General features: G+C 39.7%; 1 protein-coding gene across 6 annotated transcripts in view; it reads right to left on the reverse strand.

The window, feature by feature from the left end:
- syt1a (synaptotagmin Ia) overlaps positions 1–19,547 on the reverse strand; it is a 209,533-nt gene that overhangs the window by 4,371 nt on the left and 185,615 nt on the right. For all 6 annotated transcript variants that reach the window (XM_031313288.2, XM_031313289.2, XM_031313292.2 and 3 more), the window contains 4 exons: positions 18,579–18,746; positions 17,156–17,323; positions 12,301–12,418; positions 3,890–4,023 (listed from right to left, as the gene is read on the reverse strand). In XM_031313288.2, coding sequence (XP_031169148.1) covers positions 3,890–4,023; positions 12,301–12,418; positions 17,156–17,323; positions 18,579–18,746 — 588 coding nt within the window. The remainder of the gene's footprint in view (positions 1–3,889; positions 4,024–12,300; positions 12,419–17,155; positions 17,324–18,578; positions 18,747–19,547) is intronic.

Genomic DNA, 19,547 nt, shown 5'->3' on the forward strand with positions numbered 1-19,547 from the left:
TACTAGCCAGTCAGAAGCAGAGTATGAGGGCGTGCCACGCTAACAGCTAGGCGAGCATTATAACGTGTGTTACAAAGTGACGCACGTTTGTCACGGAAGTAAAGGCTGGACTACAATAGAGCTGTTTGGAGCAGTTTGTGAACAGTGTTTTCTGTTGGAGATGGTAAGTCCCTTTGGGGTGGACTTTGGGCTTTTTCACTTTGCAAGCCTATAGCATGCACAAAAAAGATATATAACACAATAAAAGAAAGGGAAAAAGCCAAAAAGCATAATATGAGCACTAAAGGTGTCCTGCCACACATATTTCATTACTTTGTGGTAATGTCTGAAGTTCTATCATGGACTCTGTAACATTTTTTATGGAAAAAATGCCTTGGTTACCTTGTTTCAAGCCATTCTAGCATGGTATAGAAAGCCTGCAGGAAGACTGAGCTCGATTTGTGCCAGTTCTCATTAATATTCAATGAGCTAAGCTGCTTGACTCTGATGAACCTGGCTATCAGCATCCTTTACCGAGCGCAACTGGGCGAGCTCATGAATAGTAATGAGCTCAGGCAACACCACGTCAGACTGACCAGCTTTTGTAATTGGCCAGATTTCTCCGCTTATTTCTTTTCAGTGGCTAGAGCTGACAGAGGAGGTAGCAGTTCATTTTCACATTCACCACATAACACAAACACATATGGACCTAACATATTTCAAAAAATACAAATTAAAAACAGTTTTGTGTGGCAGGGCACCTTTAATGCTCATCTCTTAATAGCCAAGTTTGCTTTAGTCAAACAATAATGCTCCACGTTGTTAAGTCAGTGTCTGCTCAGGAAGATTGTGCGATACATAGATACTAAATGGACCTTTTGGTGCGATTGGTCAAATGATCATGATCTGATGCCTGTCTTGTTTTTATTCTGTATTGTGTCTCGTTAATGTGGCTGTCTCTTATTTCTCTTTTTATGATGTAAAGCACTTAGTAACTTTTGTTTAAAAAAGTTTATTAATATTTTATTAGATTTTACCAGCAGACAGGAGTTGCACTGCATCAGAGCATTAAAAAACATAAATAAAGTCAGGAGAGGAGCATTTTCCAACACGACATAACTTTCAAGTTCCCCTTCACAACTTTTAGGATCTGATGAACTGCAGCAAAAAAAGATATCACTTTCATACAATCACAGAGTCTTTGTGGTCTTAAACACAATTTGAACGATTATCTGCGCAATTTCTTTTGTGCTATGTGCTCACAGTTAGTGTGATTCTGCACTGCATATCCCAGAAGTCCCCTGTCAATCAGTGTTTGTTAATGTTTTTAGTTTAGGTTAGTTTAGTTTGTGTTCCTGTGGGTGTTGAGCTGCACCTGCTAAACACCCCACTTTTCTATTTATTCCAAACAAACTGTAAGTGTGAAAAGTATCAAGAGAACTACTATATCCTGAGTGGTTAAAAGCCCGGATAAACTAAGCAAGGTATGCACTGAAACATCAGTTACTGTAGGGCAGAAAAACGTATGCATTTGTACATTAAGCTGTCTGAAACAGTTCCTGGTTATTACTTTAAGTAGTACAGTAATGCAGAGAATGAGGTACTCCTTCAGACATTAATGTTGATTAACGGTAATTGACACTTCAGACCAGGCCTCGGTTATTTCCAGAGCCAAACACAGCAGAATGTTGATTACTCAGAAGTCTAAGACTCAGCCTCAGCATGTGTTTATTCAAAGGAACACTGCAGAGAGGAGTGACCTGGGCATCAATCTCTGGCAGAGAATATGAATTAGGGCACACAGAGCCCTGATTAAGTTTCGATCCACTGGCACACTGAGCTGGGCTCTGAGCTCATGCACGTGGCATTGTGCATGAGCTCAGAGCCACTGTTGTAAAAGAGCATGCCTAATACGCCATGTAATGAAATACTGAATAAGGTTCCCAGATGGCTGGTTGGGGTTAGTTGGTCTTTAAAGAGAGAGTTCACCTTCAAATTGCTAATTGAATCACAGCTTTCTTTGACTGGAAATTAGCAGGATCTTTTGTCAATCATCACTGACCAGTCAGTGTTGTTTTGCTGATTCTATTGTCCTTTGTATGTATGTAAGATAGATATAAATTAAAACAAATTAATCTAAATAGGGTCACTGAGTGCTGCAAAGCTAATTGTCTGTGTACTAAGGAGTGGAACTGCCTCAGTCAATAACAAACAATGTTTGTGTAAGTAAAAAGACCAATTAAAAACACAGATTTTAATTCCCACACAATCTCTGCTGAGACAATTCAAATCTTTAGATTAATTACACAAATCGTTTAATTTAAATTTAATACTCCGCCTCTGCAGATAAACACTGTTAATTTGAAGCTTTCTACAAGCAGTCTGCATAATTTGTTGTAAAGGTTAACAAGATGGGGGAGTTTTTTTTCCCTACAACATCAGAGAGAGGTAATATTAAGACAGGAGTAAGTCTGTAATTAAAAATCACCACAGCTCTGAGTGTCTTTATTTAAAATCAGAAGCTGTCAGTCTATTAGTTTAACATTTACTGCATCCTTTTTTAAGGAGTTGATTTTTGACTGATTGGTCACAGTCAAATTAGGTCATTCAAGTATGTTCTCCTGTCTTTCAGGAAAGTCTTCAATGTACCGAATCAATGACAAGTTTATGATTCAATCAGTGGCACTAATAATTATTTAATAATTAACCTGGCTCTTACAGTAATGATTAGATAAGAAATGTAAATTTAGCCAACATATCGGCTGCACTAAATAAGGGCTTGATTCGGATGGGGTTGATTGGGATCAACACAGTTTAAATTAAATCTGAGGCTCATGGACCCAAACCCGTGATTTGTGAGCTGTGACAGGCTTAATCAATTTGACTCAATTACTGTCTTGCCTGAAGAAAAAATGTTGTCCATTGCTATTCCTTTCTGGCACAGTTTGTGCATTCTTTATCCTTCATATTGCTCTGGAAAAAAATCTTTACTTCCTCTTTGTCTTGAAAACACAGCAGTTGTTGCTGTATGCACTTAAGTCATGATGTGCATGGTAATTGTAAGACATGCAACAAATGAGATACATGATACAGGCAATAACAAGTCCAGAGAATAACAACAACCGAGCAATTGGCTTGTCAAATTGCGAAACCAAGTGCCTTTGATTGTACTGCTATGATAAAACGCCTCTTAACTGATTATTTGGGAAATGAGCTTCCACTTATCAGTTGTTTCTATGCAACCAAATGTTTGTACAATTTGTCCCCACAGTATAGCACATTCACTTTTAGAAATGTCAGAGTTTTGAGAATGGATATTTTATAAAAGCCCCTTTTCCACTGGACAAAAAACCCACTAACACCCACTAACGTGGATTTTGTTGTCAGTGGGAAAGGTTAGAATCTGCAGTAGTACGGGTATTTATTGGCTCCTGCTCTGATCGGCAGTGACAGAAACATGACACCAGGGTAATTTTTGCCCCTTTTCTGGCACGATGCTACGACGCGCGTCATCTCAGCCACAAATTCTTTCCCTCTCCGCCCGAGCAGCGTTCGGACATCGTTCCTAATTAGTTGGCACTGACTTTGAAAGAGAGACTGAATAAGTAACAGATACCAAAAAAAGTAACCAATGTGAACATTTTACTGGCCTCCATGCTGATTTCTAATGTTTACTAACTGAGTTTGCAGTTATGTGCATTGTATCGGAAAGCTGGAGGGGAAAAAGTTAACACATTTTCCCACACGTTTGTGACGTCAAACGTGACACACCAGAAAGAACAGAACAGTCTACTGGCAATGGGAAAGGAGTTTATCGCTTATTTTTAGTGTTTTTTTGTGTTTAAAAAACCTACATATATGTGCTAATTTTAGTGGGAAAAGGTTATACAGTCAATGGATGAGAATGTACCTGGATTTGTTCAAATGGGACTTCAAAGCTGAAGGACTCATTGTAGTAAGGGTTGAGGGTGTTCTTCTTGATTGTTGTCTTCTTTTTCTTCAGCCTCTTGCCGTTTTGCATCAGATGGATCTTCACGTATGGATCTGCAGGGAAAACAATTATTTAATGTTTTTAGATTTTCACTTCTTTGACAAAAATTTGAAGACGCTCTTTTTTTATCTTCCTGCGTCCTTTAACAGATTATAAGAGTTAGTCCTTCATTAACTGAATTTCTTTGGCCACTTTGGGGACAGTGGAACAAGCTGCAAGTACAATACACTGACATATTATTACTTTGATATGAACTTGTCAGCAAACAGTTGCCTATTTACACATCCAGCAGACACACAGCAAAATTAACATTGATTTGAAGTCGTGTTTGTGTCCACCTGATGCACGCAAATACAATTTTCACTATCTTTTAGCTCTGTTTTTGGTCTCCACCAACTCCGGAGAGATATATCTGGCTCTTTAGGTGCTAAATGTTTAACTATGTTCACTAGCTTGTCGCTAACTTTGTCTGTCTGCCATTTAGTGCTGGGCAGGTAGCGTACAGTGTATCAAAGGGTTTTGCTGCCTGCTGCAGGCCGTTAAATATAAAAATAATTATAGCAGCTTTAAACAAACATTTGAACCCACAGTACCAACATATTTGATGTACAAATGCCTCCAAAACAAGCAATGGGCAGTGGTTATAAATAAAGCATGGCCATGTGAGTCCTGTGTGTTTACATCATTTAACCTTCCGAACTCAAGAGCTTCGTTTTCATCAGTCCAAATGCCTTCTGAAGTGGCACCCAAGTGGTCTGCTTCATCCATCCTCATCCACTCTCTGGCTCATCAGGTGGAGTGTGTGTTGAAAAACAGCAAACCGCCCATAGCTTTCGTTTACGACGTAGCGCTACCCCTCTTGATTTGTTTACATTCTCCAAATTGGTATTAAAACTAAATTGGAGAAGAGGTGAGTTAATGTCATTGTTTGAGCTCTGAGGTAAAACTGATGAGAGGGTGCGCAGCAATCACCTTTTCAAATTGTCAAAGAAACCACGTTTTTTTGGCTTTAATTGGGCCATTAAAGGGACTAGATAAAGCTGGTAAATTTGCACAATCAAAGATCCTAATCAGTCCAAAATATGGGCAGCCGAAGAATGTAATAAGTTCCACTGTAATTTTCAAAGGCATACAAAAAGGATCCAAAAGAAGGAGGATTGAATGAGGATTCAATAATTACTGTGGTTCAAAGAACATGCAATCTTCCTACTCATCACAATGTTTCCTTTATGATACAATACAATGCAATCTTTTGCTGCAGTTGGTTGGGCCTTGTTAATTTAGAAAGTGAGAAATGTACAGTGTTACAATCATTTACATGTAACAGAAGAGGAATGGACATCATAAGCATCTATTCATCACTACTCTGGTACAATGTAGGTCAGTTGACAATCATGCCTTAAGGTAATATGTCACAACCCAAAACTAAATGTGCTGATGGCAGCGAGTCAACTTTACCTGTTGATTAGGGCCAGAAAAAAAGGACTGCAAATGTCTTATACTTCCCGTTACTCATAATACCTGGATCTAGGTTACAGTCGAATTCACGCAGAATTTCTTCATGTATATGAGAAAACAGGTTTCTGTAAATGACGCATTAATAGAGAAGAATGGCTGATTTCTTGGCCATGTATACGGGTAATCAGGTTTATAAACGTGCACATATGCATGAAAAAATATTCTACAGCATGTAAAGGCATATTTAGAGTAACAAGGTTACAGTGCATGTAAATACTTTGTCCAAACTCCTACGTAACCTGATTTTCTCTGAATAATATGGTTTCTTGGGTGCTTGTAAACATACCGAATGTGGAAGTGTCTTAGGCTGCAGTTCCTCTAATGGTCCCTAGATGCTGCCTAAAGGGAAAACTATTGAGTGTATTGAGGTGAACAGACAACTTCCACCTTCTCTGTCGAAGCACAGGATTAATATTTATTTACCACATTAAATGATGGTCTCAGTAGTTGTTTTCACTGCTTTAAGCAAAATGTAACTATCTTTTGGTGGCAATCATTGTTTCATTACGGATATTTGTATACTTGAGAATGTTTTGGGTGTGTGCTTGGTTGAAGTCAGCCATGGTGGCTTCCACTTGGCCCCTCACAGACTATATCAGTGGTTTTCTACACTTTGTGTTTATCACATCTCAAGCTTATCAACACTTAATACAACATAAATGTGAGGGAACTCCTAAAAACAGCATACATCTCTCATTATAAATAAATGAATATAAATAAATGAACATAAACACAGGCCATGGTTTGCAGTGTGAACAATGTCAACCGGATTGTGGAAAATTCTGGTTCCACATTTGAAGACCAATCGTCAATCATGACGACTATACAAGTTAATTAAACCACTTTGTGTCATTTATCATTCAAGACAACATGCTGCTTGAGAAAGACAAAAATAAATAACCACAAAATGCTGGTAGTGAGGTAGTTCCTCTTCTGAGGTTACCAATATCCCCCCTAACTACTGAACCCCAGAGCTGTGCACTGGAATAAATAAGAAGTAAGACTTTAAATCAGAGCTTATAATTAGTTGCTAAAACACTGCTTGCTCTGATAATGTGGATTTATCTCTGGATCCAATATGCACAAAGTATTTACAATGTTTTCTTTTATGTGTGAGCTGCACTCGATAATAGCTCTGTTTTTAGCTGGAACATGGTAGGATTTCTGGCAAAAGTAAATACTGAACAAGCTTAGCTCCCTTGATCTCTTATCCAATTTAGGGGGATAAGGACCTGATTGTAGACTGGCGATGTTCGTCCACGGCAGCTGACATGAATATAGAGAGAAAATCACACAAACAGAGTAAAAGGGAGAAAAGCAGGGAGAATAAATAGATGACAGAGACATGGGTGAAAAGGTAGGCTCCTAATAGAGTGGGTGTCCTGCTGAGAAGAGCTGGAGTGCTGGGATGAGGAAAACAGTGAATGAGGGTTATGTGCGTGTTGTCATAATACATCCAACAGTATCTAAATGAGGAATTTCTCCAGCCTCAACTAGTACGTTGAAACAGCAGAATGAGCCCTTCATACACTCATTTTATCTGTCAAAAATCAGTGTCTCAGATTCAAAATTTGCACCACAAAGCTTCAGGTTTAGTTAAAATCTTAATGTGTGTCTGTAGTGTTTCTGCAATGAACTCATGCAATTCAGTTGCCATTACTGTCACGTTTATCCCCCTTGGATTATCTGCATGAGTGAAATTTTTGCAGGTTTTCTTCGGATCAGCTGGGGGTGGCTTTCATTGCTCATAGAAGCTCCTCTGGTCTTTTTCTGCTTATTTAAAAATAATCTTGTGTAAGCAGACCTCTGTCTCATCAAGTTCAAAGACGTGTAAAGAAAGCCAAGCACAAAAAGTGAGAAATGGCAAAGGGCAAAGAGGGTGTAGAAAAGGGATCTGTGGGACGTGTGCTTGTTGAATTAAGTAAAAAAAAAAAAATTAGGAATATTGGTCACATTTGCCTGTCAAGCTTCTGTTCATGCACGTCACATATGTAGTTTACAATGATAACTGTGGCAGATTTACCACTCTAAATTCTTAGTAATTTTTGAAGGATGTGCCATTGATTTCAGACAAAAGCAGGCTTCGCATTTCTAGCCAACCAAATTTTCTTGGCTGAAATGACAACTGTCGCTGGCAGATAACATCAGCTGTAGCAAGCTAGCTAATGTTAGCGTCCTAAGGATAAGCAGAGCTAGGAGCATAATATAGGACCCCCACCACCTCAGAAATGGACTGTGTGCTGCAATTAGGCAAGCACAATCACAGCCATGAACAATGAAAAATAAACTCTTGAAGGACAATTCACTACTGCCATTTATACACTGTTGCCACTTTATCTACATTTATCTTCACTCCACTTGTTACTTCTTACTTTCACTTTTAACTATTTATCTGGTATTTTATTTATAATTTCTTTGACGCAACATGTATTTCTGACAAATCTCTTGAATCTTGAATTAAAACTCCATCTCTGACTGACTCAAAATAAAACGAGAGTCCTGTAAAAGGGATCTTAATTATGTACTTGATGGCTACATGCTTGATATTGTGTTAAAGTAGTATAGGTATTATGAGAGATAAGATCATGCTGTTATAACCCTGTTTGGCTGCTTAGCTTACAGACTTGTTTGTATTTTTTAAACAGTATGCTCTTACTTTTGTATGTTACAAGAGAAAAGGCTTAGGCTTAGTTGCTGGGGTGTAAATTTCCATAAATCCAATAAAGATCAGGACAGAGCTGCCAACGGTGGAAGAATACTACACAGTGAGTGACCTGTAACCACACAAAATAATGTAGTTAGTCAATGACATTGTTAATGATATGGCAACTAAAGGCCTTGGAAGTAATGCTACATTACTATTATAGGTAGTAAGCTTGTTAGCCGAGCATGCCAACAATTGCAATTTATGCCAGAATAGATAAACACACAGATTATTTCCCTACACTTCTGCTTTTGTGTTTTTGGTTTTGGAAATGCAAAAAAAAACCCACCACTACACAAACTTTCAAGCCTACTGTGTCTAGTTATGGTTGCTATAACCATAACTGGACAATCTGTTCTAGGGAGGGGTTTAGCGAACTGAAATACTGCTACATGTTCAGTACATGTCATGTATCCTCTTATATTGGTAACTGCGCCTGATCAAACACAATACAACAGCTGAATGGAATAATGCAAGATAACCATTTCTCAGGTTGGAAAAAAAACACATCACTGCTATCCAGACGCCCCTTATCTTTCTGGCCAGTAGATGAGAGTTTGGCATTATTGAGTTTTGGGAGACTCGCTGTACCTCATATCCGGCCAATTTTACAGTCTTATCCCAGACGGATGTAATCTGTCCCATTTCATGGATGAATGGCAGCGCTCCTGATGCAACAGCGCTTTCTCACATATGTGTACAGCATAGAGGCTAGACTTCACTATCCTGAGGGTTACTCATCTGAGTCCTGGATCTTGGCCATGGTTTTATGAGGCGATGCACTATCAGTGTTCCATTCATTTCCCCCAAGAGGCAGGTTTCTTGGGTAAGTGATGAGCTCTGAGCCAAATCAGCTGCAGAGTTCAGTAGAGTTACTAAAGCAGTCTTATTTTAAAGTGGTTACTTACAGTTTGTGTTTCAAGCTGTGAATAATTGCCAACTATTGCAACTCAGACATACATTATGTGCACAGACATACAACATGAGGAACATTCTTCCTCAAATATTTCCACGTTAATCGAGTGTGGCCACTGCGGCCGCTGGCAGAGTTGTGCCAAATGAACACCAATACAAGCAGGGTTAAATATAGCCTGGCTGTCATCTTAGCTTTCCTCCCATCATTTTGGATTTGCCATGGTGGGTGAATCCAGGGGTGACTGTCGGTTTAGTTTTACATACTTGACTCAGCGGTGAAAGGACACACAAACCACACAAACACAAGCGTTTACGGTGGAACTGTCTGAGGCGCAGACCCACATCAACTACCTCCACAAAATCTGAGATCTTTGTGATAATGAAAATCTTAATTATCTGAAATCTTCTGCTTCTCATGATGTCTATCTGGATTTGTATATATTGAAGCAAAAGAAAGCAAAGAAATAAGGCACTTGAAATTGCTTCCTTCTCGGCCCGTTCATCATCTTAATGATCCATCTGGCCCGTTGTTTTACTGACTGCGAGAAAACCTCTCAGTCCGACGATCCAGACAAACAAAACAAATAAACCCTCCAGCCAAAAGACTGGAACTGGAGCACCAGATCGGGGCAGTGCGGCTTCATTACCATTGACACCGGCGCCTGTGTGCTTTGATAACCTCTCCCACTGTGGGCCATTACCTGGTTATGGAACCTTTATTGCCACTACCTCTATAAACCTGCATGTCGTCATTCTGAGTCACTTCTAGACACTTAGCCTTTGTGTCCGACACAATTTTGAGTCTGGCTCATGATTAAAGGTGCACCATGCCAGGGATACACTACAGTTGCTTTAAATCCTGTAAAATGCACAATTTTAAACAGACAATAAGTGAAATTGTTACTGCCCCTTAGCACAAAATCACACAACGCATCTGTGGGAGGTTAAAAGACTTGTTGATGACTTTGCCTGCAGCTGTAATTACTTGCTTTTATAACTCACTTTCTATTCTTTAGTCTGTTTTTCAAAACTGTAAAACGCACCGCCCACTGGAGATTCAAGATTCTTTGAAATCTGATTGCCCACAACTCAACATAATAGATAGGTATTGTAAGTAGACATTGCTGTGGTGTCTACAGCAGAAAGAGGAAATCAACTTGTCAGCAATGAGACTGGGATTATTTTGAGACGACAGCTAAAGAGTATGGTGCTCGGCCATCACCACACTTACGTGGCAATGACCCTGAGGAACACCAAAAGTCAACTGTACTTTTTCAAAACTAATATTTCAAAAATCTGTTTTTGTGAGAGACGCAGCGTGGAGGTAGATTTGGATGGGATGTTTCATGAGGAGCCAATCAAAAGAATTATTTCTGATTATACATTGGTTAATGATAATACCACCATCTTCCTCTGTGAGCCATAATTAGGCATGGTAAACAGGATGACAATAGAGGAGAAGGCTGATCCCAGGCCATCAATTACTTGTCCTCCTTCTTAAGCTCTGGCTGAGACGCCCTGTGGAAGGGGGCTAATTATTGTTATTACAGACCTGCCCATTATTTCATCCATCTGCTACACACTACAAGTCAATTCTCAGAGCAGAAAAGCAGTCGCAACTAACAAAAATCAAAACACAAACTGCAATTTGGAGTATATTCTGGTTGCGTGTAATTAGAAACATGCACTGTGCCATTACTGAATGCTAATAATTCACCCTGAAACCTACAAACCAGTGCACAGAGATAAAACATGCTCCAATTAAATGTGACATACAGTATGTGGTGTCAAACTGTCTGGCTTCCCTGCTATTTCCCTTCTCTGTAAGAGAGAAACCTGGCTTTCAAAGTGGACACATTAACACCTTTTTTTACTGACTAGTCAATGTGGCTGACAATCTCATGATGCAAATGGGAACAGGTGAGTGCTAATGCCAGTAGCATAAAATGGCAGCGGGGGAGGGGTTTTCTTTCTGCCAAATGGTTGCTTGAACTGGTCTGGTAGATGAAAGGGAGCTGTGAGCTTTTAATGTGCGCCAAGTTACAGTACTGCATGATGTTTAGGCTTATATGGAGAGACAGGGCTGTCAGGCAGAAAGTGGACACAGGTGTATGGTAATTGCACAAGAAGACGTCAAAGAGGGAGAGGGAAGTGCACGGCGGGGAATTTAAAATGAATCCACTGAAGAAAGTCAAAGGAGAGGCAGCAGGGGGGGAAAGGGGGCAGCTTATTGTGTGATTTTGTATTTGTGTTAATGAGTGTGTGCATGTAGGGCTCTGCGGGGATCTGTGTGCATGTGAGTGTGTCTGATACTGGCCAATGCTGTCTGACTCCAGAAGATGTTTTTTTTTAATCATGTATTGTCAAGTCAAATCAGCAAAAACAACAAATGTTAAAAAGTGCTTTACAGAGAGAATTACAATCAAATAAAAACACAGACCTAATTGTGTAACAGATCGATATTAAACCTGAACCTCATTATTGTTATGATGCTGAATATATGGGGTGAATCTTAATTAAGTGCGCCTGTAGACTGTGCAATAAAAACAATCTTACACGTTTATTTTATGTCACGCTGTGCAAAATCATACTCAGATATTTAGTACATAAATTAAATTGGCAACACTTTATATTATCGTACACACATTCACCATTAACTACTTGCTTATCGGCATGCATATTAATAGCTTATTTGCTCTTTATTAGCAGTTATAAAGCACTTAATAATGCCTTATTCTGCATGACCATATTCTACAACTAGTTGGCCATTAACTAAGAGTTTTCCCTCAATAACCTCCTAATTACTGCTTACAAATAGTAAGAAGGTAAGTAGATGTACATGAATTATAATCTTAATATGGTTTGCTCAGTATGGGCCTTATAAGGTGGTCATACAAACACTTGTTTCTCTTACACAACATTAGGTCTGAACAGTGCAGGGTCTTTATGATCTGAACATCTGTACACAACTTTTAAGATTGTTTTGGGTGGAAAACGTAGTCAAAGTCAGGTTTTTTCTTGACAATGGTAATCGTGACCAGTGATGTGTTTGGGTGGTTGTTAAAAAGAACATCCTAGTAGGGGTTGTAGGAGAGGCAAAGTGTGTGCTGCTATACATGTATAATTACAGACAAAGGACCTGTCAGAGGGGAAGTTAGTGGGCACAGACACACACCATTGTAATTGTTCTCACCTGACAAGCCTCCCACATCCATTTTCTTCAGGTTTTTGGCCTCGAGGACGACCACGGTCAACTTGCCAGCAGTGGGAACGTACCGCAGAGAGAAGCAGATATCACCCAGCTTCTCTTGCTGTTGGACAGGCAGAGACATTGCAGAGGTGAGACCAGTTTTAACAGCAACTACTAAATCCAAATTTCCTGCATCACATGCTCACAGCAGATGCTCACTGAGAGGTTAGATGAGGGGACAAAATAGCTCATAAATTCCCCTCCAAAGCACATTAGAAATTGTTCAGTCAACCATTTATGAAGCTCTGCAGTGGTTGCCTTTTTTAACTTAGACATGTTGATTTGGTTCTGCAACATTTAATGATAAAAGCTGCAAGTGCCAGTGTGTTTATATGAAAAGGGATGGTATTAAATAGTTAAAGTACAGTACCATGACACTGAGTTGTTTACAGTAATTATGTCCACTTTGAATAAGGGTGCATGTATGCATACAATTCACAAAGGTGACAGAAAGATGTTTTTGTATTTGCTCTAAGGACATACATTTTTATGCACAGTGCTTTCTACAGTTGTAAAAAATATGCACAGAAAGACCAGCATATATAATTCAGTGGTATAAATTACAATCTCCAAGATCTTTTTTCTCTTTTGTTCTCTTTGGTGACACCCATGGCAAAAAGCGGTACTTGCAGGTCTGTTTTTAGATCTCACTTTCACTTTTTTTTCGTAGAGATAACTTACAATATAACATCATTACTAACATTAATCTTTGTCCTTGTTAACCATTACTGCTGCTCTGAGAAAGTCTTCTGTACTCTTGATGTGGAACTGTGTATGTCTAATATATTATAAGCAGTAATAATGAGAAGTGTTTATTTACATTATAGCGTCTGCACAGAACATATGCAGATCACAATAAAAATGAAAAATATGAATGGAGACAATTCATTAGGAGACAAATATGCATGCACAAATATTTCCGAATCTATTTTATATTCAAAACGGTCTGCAGGACAAGCTGTTAACAAGGTTAGTCATCATGTGAGCCAGCTGTCTGCTGTCTTATTGTATAAATGGAAAAATAATTTCAAAATACTGTAGAAGCAGAAGTAGAAGACGTAGAAGTAAACACACTATTACTTCTCCTGCCATTTTGTGAGAAACTCAGCTGTAGCAGGTTTATAATGTAAAATAATTTATTTCATGACAACCAGAATTTTGTTGAATAAATAAAATCATAAATTATCAATCAACTTCATTTAATTCCAATTAAAGTAACCAGAAATATTACAAAAAATGCCTGCTAGTGCTACTGCAGCTGCAACTAATGACAGGAACAAAAGAAAATTGACATTACATGTTACAAAACCATACATAACACACTACTTTTAAAATGTACTCTGTAGTTATACTATCAATTATAGAGCAAGTCAAGTCAATTTGATTATAGCCCAATATTTCAAATCACAAGTTTGCCTCAGAGGGCTTTGTAATCTGTACAGCATACGACGCCCCCTCAGGGAGAGAAAATCTCTGAGGACGGACAGACACGCAATAGAGTCATGTGTACAGAACAGACTAGCAGTAGCTGGACTCTATTGCTTTATCTATTATATGAAATTGGTTTATTATATATCCATGTATTTCATATAACTGTACTTTGCAAGTGGTATATAAATGTAAATTATGATCAAAGTGCTTAAAACAAAAAGCATTAACAATCAAGATATTTGTCAATGTGCATTAATATCAATGTATCAGGTATGAAAAGAGATTCTATATACAAAATACATACATCAAAACCTATAACAAGTTTTAAAAAAGACACAGTATGTCAAATGCAATTCTTCATATCACACTGCAGCATCTCTTCAGAGTCAGAGCCAATCAAATGTACAACAAGTCCCTGCATGTTTGCAATCTATATATTCGGTCGCTTGTTTTGGCTTGAATGCTTTCTAATATCAGCTCCCACTTTTGTTTGACACTCATCAACTTTACTGCAAAAGTACTGACTGCAATCACTTCACTGGTTCACACAAATCACCATCGCAAACACAGCCTCATTATGGCGCTCGATGGTGTTTTAAGCCCCCAACATCTCCTTCCAGGCAGCGCTGCGACCGTTGACTTCAAGGCACCGAACCCTAACCTTAACCCTAACCATAACCATTGCCTAATCGACTTCAAGGCAGTGCTGCGACCGTTGACTTAAAGGCACCTAACCCTAACCATAACCAGTGCCTAATCCTAGTGCCTTCCAGGCAGCGCTGCCTGGAAGGAGACGTTGGGGGCTTAAAACACTGATAAACCATCATGGCACACTGATAAGAGAGCAATTCATATTCTTGCCATATCTCTTATCTTCACAAGGAGGAGATAACATTCTTTCAGGTCACACCTGCGTAATGTGTGGCCATTTTCAACGGAGATTAATTCAGAGGCAAATTGGACCTGAATATGAAACCTTTGTTTTATTTCAGGAGTCTTTGTTTAAGTTCCAATCAAAGCCTCATGCAGAATCAGCATGCCGGAAATGGCTGCAGTGTTTTGTAATATAAAGGGCCCCCCGCCCATTTCATTGATCATCCACTACTCTGACTTGTAGTTGCACTACAATAACAATGCCTAAATGCTCTTCCATTGATGACGAGGGCCGAGTTTTAATCAACACAAATCAACGCTCTCCTGGAGGCCAGCGAGAGAAGGAGCGACGGTTAAATATGCCTTTCAAGAGCAGTGACCAGGCTCTTTGATATTTTCTATGAACTGTAAAAGGCCAACTGCTGCCTTTTCAACTTAAAGGGCATTTTTGGAACTTGCTGCTTCACAGTTGACCTTTAAAGTAAAGAGGATTGTGTTACCTGTGTGTAGGTAGAGTATTAAATCTTCGCTGAGTCTCTTTCTTTGTGCTTTTGGACTGATATGCTTCCTCCTTACAGAGCTTTATTTTCATTGTATATATTTAAAACGAGTGGATCCCCATCTTTTCGGCTTGTTATCACGTTATCACATGGGGCTGCTCCCCCAGAGTGGAATTTTTCTCCTCAGACTGTTTCATTTGCATATTTCAGGCCTGAAGAGGTAATCATTTTATTTCACAAGACAAATACAAAAAAAACATAGAAACAGTCTGAAAAATAAACAATTTCCTGTAGTATTGAAACTGCTGGGCCCACAGCCCACTGCTTCGAAGCCTGGCATCACCACCCAGCTGGCAGCATACAGTAACGTCTTCCATGAGTTCACCTGGAACTCCCAAACCCCCAAGTCCCCAAGTCTGTTTCTTTCTGCTGTTGTTTTTAGACATAGAACCAGGCTGGATAAAGTTAACATAACTAACGTTATGCTAAGGTCTGCGGGAACAACCGCTAACGTTAATGTCAGCTATCATAGCTAACATCTACTGTAGGTAATAAACTAGTCTCGCATTGTCAGACCTTCCTCCACAGCGCTGCGGAGGAGGGTCTGGCTAGTCCACACAGCATTCCGGGATGGGAGAAAAACATGCTCTGGTTTATTGGCATTTCTTTAAACCAATCACAATTGTCTTGGGTGGTGCTAGGCGCCGGACAGAGCCACGATGCTACTGCAAAATAGCCTCGGGAAGGAACTTCTTTTGGTGGAATGTGTACGTTTAAAGGTTGTTTTAGTCGTGCAACAGAAAACTCAGATTGGACAGATAGTCTAGCTAGCTGTCTGGATTTACCCTGCAGAGATCTGAGGAGTAGTTAACCATAGTCCTTAGAAATCAACCGGAGTTTAAAATTACAACACAAAGAAAGCGGAAGGTAACGGTATCCGGCCGAAAAGAGTGTGGCGGAATTTCAGGCAGCACCGGAGCAATCCCAGAAGTGGAACGTCGTGGATATAGACTAGTTATGCACTGACTATGGTTAAGTGCCTTATACAACCAACTTCAAAATATCTGAACTATTGCTTTAAGACCTACTCTAAAAATAATAATTGAGTTTTGTTTGCAATCATCAACAGATATAATAGCTGAGCTGCCAAGACAATGAAGACCTTTGGCAGGTTAATTTGCAGCTACTGTGGCAGACCCGAGTTCTGCAAACCCCTTGGCATCGCACATAACCTAAAAAGGTTGTTGTCAAATTGATCTATTATCACTTCTATGCATTCCCAATCACTGTTTAGAGCCACATTGTGATTATCACATTCACTTAATAAATGTAATAATAAGACATTTCAATACTTTTCATCAGTTCAAAGTTGGAAAGTAGTACTTTCCATGGTCTGCCTCCTCAACTGCTCTCCACGAAGCTTGAACACTGCAAGACATCGCTCCAGTGTCTCAAGCCTTGCGTAAAATTGCCGGGTGCGGCTGTGCGACCACGCGCTAAGAAGTAGTGATGCCCTTCAACTTTAACAACACCAGCAGCCATTCGACACTGCTATAATTAACCTTTAAATCAAACTACTGTAATGCTAAAAATGAGGTTCCCCTGGCAACATGTGCTATATGCCATGACATTTACCATGAAAATTGAATCTCCTGAACTGCTGCCTGGAAAGTCACACTTCTATTAATTGAAGGGGAAGTGTGGACATCTGATTAAGTGACATTTCCAGGAGAGATGGATTACCTCAGCCACGGCATCACATTTGTGGTTTGAGCACAATTGGCTTGCTGAACACAGCAAAAATAATCATTGTGATATCACTTATGCAAGCACCAATAAAACATACTGTTATTATTGAAATAGCAGCTACCAGACGTACAAATCTGAGCCTTGACACATGAGACAGGTGTCACAGAATGACTTCAAACCTACTTATTTCCCATTTTCGAGGTAGTGATTTCACATGTGTGTCCGCCTACAGAGGTTTGTCTTACCTCCTCCTTTTCAGCGCAAATCAGATCTCGCCATTCCTCTGTTACGTGGCTGAAGTCCACCTTGTTCATGGGCACCTTGATGTCGCCAATGGCATCGTGTTTGGAGAAGCGGTCAAAATCGTAAACTGTCATTACCAATGTCTTTCCACCGAGCTCCACGTAGGGGACCTGAGGAGGATGACAACAGAAACAGGTCAAAAAGGGCTGAATACAGTCATACTCTCTCAATAATGGGAACTAGCATATACAGTGTTCACAAAAAGTACTTGGATGGCTCACCATATATAATCCATTTTAACAGTAACAGCAGAAGTTTATACAGACAGTTGGCCTGTTAGCTCTTGAGTATACTCCTCTGCTGCTGCCCCTGACTCCTATTTAGAGGCCCAGTGTGTTATCATGATGGATTACTGAATACATTGCCAATATTCAAACTAATAACTTACTAATAACTACTAACTACATACTCAAAATAAACTACTAACTACATACTCAAAATAAACTACTAACTACATACTCAAAATAAACTTTCAGTTTCATACATTTAATCTAATATAGTCAGTCCTAAACTTTAATAGTTTGTGATGTTTCTAAAGTTAATTAAATTCCAAGCAAAAGAGTCAGGTGTGTTTATGTGCTTTTTGGAGTGGGTGAATGGTAATGTTGTGGGTGATTCTGTCTCCAAATCAATCCCTACTCTTCCACCCCCCTGCCCTGACAGTTGTGTTATCAGGCCTGCAATCTGGGATGGGTAAAAGACAGGTGGGTACTTGTGATCCCTGATTGCGTTCAATTTTTGGACGAAACTTATTAAATGGAAATGGCTTGTTATAAAAAAAATAAAAAGATAGAGAGCGAGGGAATGATAAGACTCCCTGGGGTGACCTTGACATTATCTCATAAAATCATCTCTTTTTCTTGACAGTACTATAATCGCCTGTCCTGTTTTGGATTTGGAATTAAATATTACAAAAAAAACCACACAAAAATAAATTTTGTATTGAGATGAATATCACATCACATTATGCTTAATGCCAAACACCTGCGCTCTTTTACTGGCGGGTGAAAAACAAAACTTTCCTCACTGCTGAGCAGCAGCCATGCATCTATTATGGCTGAGGCAAGGCCAGGGTGTAGCGGTGCATCTGCCTGTGTTAATCCCAATCACATTGAGCCTCAGTGTGTGTATTTGAGTGTAAGTGTGTGTGTGTGTGTGTGTGTGTGTGTGTGTGTGTGTGTGTGTGTGAGAGAGATATTCTGTCAGGAACTTGTTAATGTGCCAGCTGGTTACTTTCTCCACACCTTTCCAGCATTCATGCTGCATGCAAATTGTCAGTAGAACCAAAAGACTTCCAGCCACCAAAAAGTGACTTGAAATGAGCAAATGTTTTTGAACATTCAAGTTAAATTTGTGAGGTTGTACCTTGAAAGTGAACTGCTCATTGAAGACAGGATTCAGGGTCTTCCTGTGGACCTTGGTCTCAAACTTCTTCTTCTTGTCCGGCAGCAGGTAGACCTTTACGTATGGGTCAGATGTGCCACCCATGTCCATAGCAGGCAGCTCTGCGGCCTGGATGATCCCCACCATGAGCTAAAAGAGGAACACCAAGTGTAGAAAAGTGAGGGACAGCATATCAAACTGTCCACTAATCCAAATAATCAAACCCTGCACCTTCATCCCACCAACATCGTTACAGAGAAACCATATATTGGTTAATGAAAGGTCTAGAAATATCTCCTGTCTTGTCTTTTGATATCACTAGCAATCAATCATTCATAATTGTGGCTTATAGATGATTTGTCATTTTTCTGTGATATGGCAGCGATATTAGAAGGTTATGTCTGCAGCAGCTGACAGCAGCTGAAGAGTTCGTAAAGGTCAGGATGTATCAGAGTAGGAATGAGAGGACTGTTTCTCTTCACATAAGGCGGATAATTGATAACCACAATGGGGGGCCCTGGAGGCTGATTGACCTGCCAGTCAGAGTCTCTACTCAAAGGCCTCTCACGAGGCCCAGCTAGTCAGTCAATCAACTTCCTATCAGGCAGCCATCAAGCAGCAATCTGGAGGCTGACCAGGGCGCTCAGCCATGGAGCTCTACAGCTGTCGGGAGCTGCATCAGTTTACTGTGTGGGGCTACCGGTGACACAGTGGTATATAAAAAAAAAGGAGGAAACAATGACAATTAGCTCCAGTTGGTAATCGCCATAAGGCACATTACCAACAACCATAGCTTGATATGTTTTTCTTTTTCTTACAGAGCAAAGTTAGGACTTTGAAATGCTTCAGAAATTCTCAGAAGCAGAGCTGCACTGAAACTAACACTAATTTTGAACGGGTAGAGGTTTTTTGGCCATTCAAAAGAAAATGGTAAGGGGGTAGGAGGTGGTA

Source organism: Sander lucioperca, chromosome 20 (genome assembly GCF_008315115.2).
Source record: "Sander lucioperca isolate FBNREF2018 chromosome 20, SLUC_FBN_1.2, whole genome shotgun sequence".
Lineage (NCBI taxonomy): Eukaryota > Metazoa > Chordata > Actinopteri > Perciformes > Percidae > Sander > Sander lucioperca.